General features: G+C 43.1%; 1 protein-coding gene across 3 annotated transcripts in view; it reads right to left on the bottom strand.

Moving 5' to 3' along the window:
* The window catches only part of GRHL2 (grainyhead like transcription factor 2), a 184,557-nt gene that overhangs the window by 69,497 nt on the left and 110,109 nt on the right, over positions 1-4,951 (bottom strand). For all 3 annotated transcript variants that reach the window (XM_037738646.1, XM_017528899.2, XM_037738645.1), the window contains one exon: positions 2,723-2,817. In XM_037738646.1, coding sequence (XP_037594574.1) covers positions 2,723-2,817 — 95 coding nt within the window. The remainder of the gene's footprint in view (positions 1-2,722; positions 2,818-4,951) is intronic.

Here is a 4,951-nt window from a genome sequence, read left to right as displayed (position 1 = left end):
AAAAACCTAGATGATGGGTTGACAGGCGCAGCAAACCATCAAGACACAAGTATACCTATGTGACAAACGTACACATTCTGTACTTGTATCTAGGAACTTAAAATTAAAAAATGTTTTTAAATGCTTTTCAGTAGTCTAGAGAAATATATTTGGAATATTTTTAAAAATTATTTATTAACCCAAACCTCAAACAACTGCTGCAACCAAGTATAATCACTGAAAATACTATTAGCAAAGTTAAACTTTGCAATGTAAAACGATGCAATATAAAATATCCTCCACTGCCATTTCTCAAAGCATATGTGAGCTTAAACTTGTCTGCTCTGAGCAACATGCATGTTCATACACATGCATATTCACTTGCACACCCACACGCACCAGCACACACATTTAGACAAGAAAAGCAAGCTCCTGCTTACGGTGAATGAGTGGTATGGCGTGAACTGGGCTGGAAGGTCAACTCAACTCCACATTAACTCTCTCATTGGTTTACTACAGAGCCTGAAGCTTCCATCATTAAACTGTCCCTTTCAGTTTAGGCATTTTCTATAAAAGGTCCTTATTGAAACAGAACAGTTAAAACATTCACCCCCTAGCACTCATTTATCACAGATGGTGTGATAATAAAAATTATGATGATTACAGCTCATATTTATAGCTTGCCTTACATTTGTTGGTGGAGTATGTGTGTAAGACAGAGTCTCACTCTGTTACCCAGGCTAGCGTACAGCAACAGTGATTACTGTTTGCAGCCTCTACCTCCTGGGCTTGAGCAATACTCCCACCTCAGCCTCCTGAGTAGCTAGGATTTCAGATGCATGCACCATGCCCAGCTAATTTTTATTTTTTATTTTGTAGACATGGGTTCTCCCTACTTTACCCAGGTTTATCTCCAACTTCTGGCCTCAAGGATCCTCCCACCTTGGCCTCCCAAAGTGCTGGGATTACAGGCACAAGCCACCATGCCTGGACCTTTAACACTGTTAAGACACTTCCAGTTACACTATCATACTTTCTTCCCAGGGCCTCTGACATAGACCCTGCCTCTCCTGGGAACCAGTAACGGAACAACAACTGAACTGTTGTTCCGTTACTGGTTCTCAGGCCTCCCTCCCCAGAGCACTGGATAGTCATGCTGTATGCCCTCAGCATGACACTGGCTGCAGTAGATACATTTGGACATCTGTGTGTTTATCTGCACACGAGAACTGAGGCCCAGAGAGGTCAGATGACTTGCTCAGGATGACACAGTGGCCATCCTAGTCCTGTGCCATCACAGACTGCCTGTTACTGATCAGGTCCAGCAAAGTAGCCTCTGAGAGAACAGCACATGATGAGAAGGGGCAAGCATTGGCTGGACTAAGGAGGTGCCAGGCAGGGATGTGGGGAAGGTGCAGGCAGTCTTGAGCACAGGAGCTCAATGTTCTCAGGAGAGAGCAGGGGCAGGGAGAACGGGGCTCAGGTAGCCGAGGAGATTAACGAAGTGCCAAAAGCACATGGCTTGGGCAAGGAACTTTAAATGAAGGAGGAGTGGACCTTAGAGTCACCTTTGCCTACAGTTCTCCGTGGGACCAAACTTGTACCCCATGGCAGGCCTGAATCCTTTCTGGGAGGCACTGAGCCACGGAACCTTCTCCAGGCTGTACAGGTGCTCTATCACCACTTGCCCATTTGGGCCACCTTTCTCAGACCTATTCTGCATTGTTTTATACTTGAGTGAAATGAGACACTGGGCAATTCTTCTTCTGTAGCCATGCCTGCAAGCTCCCAACCCATTTCCTTTCTCACCCAGCCTTCCCCCTGCTCACAGACAATAAAGCATTGACCAGAGCAGTGTACATTGACCTTTTCATTAGTTTGAAGACAACCTCTTCTAACACCCTCCTAGATGGTCCAGAGCTGAAGTAGAAAACAAGCTTAGGTTTGATCTGGCACCTTCCCTTGAGTGCAAAATAAGAATCAAGGATCAGAAGCTAAGGAACACAGAAAGGAGGGTGAGCTTAGCAGAACAGTTTGGGGTTTTCATAAAACCAAAGAGACTCGTGACTGGAAAGCAAATCCAGGTATCAGTGACTCCACCTTCCTTTAACCAAACAGTGCAATGGTGGACGTCTTTTCTCAGGGCTCACTTTGCCACAGATTTTACCTTTGTACTTCTTAAGCATGTGGGTACCCCAGAAAACAGAAAAAGGTCAAGCAGCCAATATGAAACAAGTGGCTGAAGGGCACAGTGGTGGTTGCACCTTCATCAATAGTGCTTAGAGACTTGCAGCCTGCTTCCTGTATTCTGTCCTTCAACCAGCTTCAGCCTGGAAGGGGCTGTGGGGTCACGGGTCTGCCCACTAGTTTACCTACAAAGACATCAGCTCTGAGCTCTTCCCTGTGCCTGGAGGAGGCTGCATGGAGAGACCTTTGGGGGAATCTGCACTGCAGGGAGAAAAGGTTTTCTGGCCCCATCTTCCCAGCTCCCAGAGCCAAAATGAAGCCTAGGGCCTGAAGGATTTGGGTGGGACACATAGCTTGGCTCATGACATTCTATGGGAAGCCACAGAGGAGCACACTCCCTTTTCTCCCTTACCCTCCACAAACGCAAAAGATGAAAGGTTCATTTTCTTTTTTAATAGGAGGCTACAGATAGAGGCTTTTAAAAAACAATAGACTGCAGAGGATGGGCATGTTATGAAGAGGTATGAACAATGAATCAATGCTATTTTTCACTCACCTTCGCCTCTTCATTCACATCCCAGGTAAAGGAAACAGCATTATATGCAATCTCTTCAATGTTTCCAATTGTATTAAAGCTCTCCTTGTAATCAGCTGTAATATCAAAAAAGAAAAAGCTTTTAAAGGAGTAAGAGTGACTCGGTGACATGTACTGAACCATCATTTTCCAATGGGTAAATTTAAACTTTATTTTTCTGGCTATGTCCATGATAACTATTAAGGATTGGTGCTCACTGATGTTCTTTTACTAATATTTACTGTATAAGAATGTAAGCGTGTTCCTCTATTAAAAGAGTAAATCTGCCCAGGCGCGGTGGCTCACACCTGTAATCCCAGTACTTTGGGAGGCCAAGGTGGGTGGATCACGAAGTCAGGAGATCGAGACCATCCTGGCCAACATGGTGAAACCCCGTCTCTACTTAAAAACAAAAACAAAACAGAACAAAAAATTAGCTGGGCATGATGGTGGGTATCTGTAATCCCCAGCTACTCGGGAGGCTGAGGCAGGAGAATCGCTTGAACCCAGGAGACGGAGGTTGCAGTAAGCCAAGATTGTGCACAAAAAAAAAAAAAAAAAAAAAAAAAAAAAAAAAAAAAAAAAAAAAAAAAAAAAAAAAAAAAAGAGCAAATCTAAGCGTACCAATGTTCACTAGTTTCAGATTTTACTAGTTTTATAAAATTATTAAATGTTTCTTTAGTTCCCCAAGCCCCATGTCACCTACCCACTCTCCCACCTGCTCACTTTTCTGCTGCTTAATTTTGATAGAAGTACCAGGGTACTCCATACGGAAATTTTTGTAGAACAGAATATTCTGTTTATCAGCCAGGCAGTGTCATCAGGACTTTAGTTAAAAAATTCCAGGAGACCACAGTAAAGGTTTTTAAAAATTTCTGTTTGGGGCCAGGTGTGGTGGCTCATGCCTGTAATCCCAGCACTTTGGGAGGCTGAGGTGGGAGAATCACCTGAGGTCAGGAGTTTGAGACCAGCCTGGCTAACATGGTAAAATCCTGTCTCTACTAAAAATACGAAAATTAGCCGGGCATGGTGGTGCATGTCTGTAATCCCAGCTACTCAGGAGGCTGAGACAGGAGAATCTCTCAAACCCGGGAGGCGGAGGTTGCAGTGAGCCAAGATCATGCCACTACACTCTAGCCTGGGTGGCAGAGTGAGACTCCATCTCAAAAAAAAAAAAAAAAAATTATTTTTGGACTTGGGTATGGAGAATTGAGTCAATCAAACTTAGCTCACTATCAATATTGGTCTATTCAAGCCCTCTCTTACTTTACGACTTTATTTGGGTAGTATATATTTCTTTTTATTCCTCTCATCCTTCCCACAAATGCAATAGCTATAAATGTGTTAATATATATTCTTATGGAATATACTATTTTGACTTGCCTATGTACATAGCTTTAATTTTCATAAATTCTATTGTTCTATGGCTAAGGTTGCCAGATTGAGCAAATATTGGGGATATACTTATTTTCAAAATGTATTCACTACTTATAAGAATTTCAAATTTAACTGGCACCCTGTATTTTATCTGGCAACCTGCACTATAGACCTTTTCACATCTAACCACATTGCTAGTTGCACACCTATTTCTAACTGGGGCTGCAGGGGCCATTGACCACAATTTACTGATCCCCTCTCCCCAGAGATGGACCTTCAGTGATCTCTGCTTTCTGGTACCACAGATAACTCTGTGATAAAAATTTGTATTCCTGGGAGCTGAACTGATAGATGACCACAGAAAAAGCTACTAAATGTGCTCTCCAGAACGGCCCTGAAACTCACTCTCCAGGATGGATCAGCCAGTGCAGCCTCCCATCAGAACTCTCTTTCTTTCTCCCTTCTTTCTTGCCAATCTGATGGGCACAGGACAGCATTCCATTGACAATATATTTGCACTTCTTCTACCACTTTTATGTTCAAACATCCCTGCTCACACAGGATAGCAAACAAGGTGTCTCCTTACAGAAACTGCTTACTAATGTCCTTTGCCGTGTTTCTACGGTTTCCCCCTATAGAAATTTTAAAGCCAAACTACATATGTTTGCATTTTAAATAAAGCACACACTTCCATATAAACGCATGTGTGGCCACCACAGGAAAGTCAGAGACCACAAATAAAAAAATATTTAAAAGCAACCACAATCTTCTCATCTTCTCGCCCACAAATAACCAGCCACAAACAGATCTGTGGTACAATCTTCTCATCTTCTC

Source organism: Cebus imitator, unplaced genomic scaffold, assembly GCF_001604975.1.
Source record: "Cebus imitator isolate Cc_AM_T3 unplaced genomic scaffold, Cebus_imitator-1.0 Scaffold56, whole genome shotgun sequence".
Taxonomy (NCBI): domain Eukaryota; kingdom Metazoa; phylum Chordata; class Mammalia; order Primates; family Cebidae; genus Cebus; species Cebus imitator.
The sequence above is the reverse complement of the archived record's forward strand: the minus strand, read 5'-3'. Positions and strand labels throughout refer to the sequence as shown.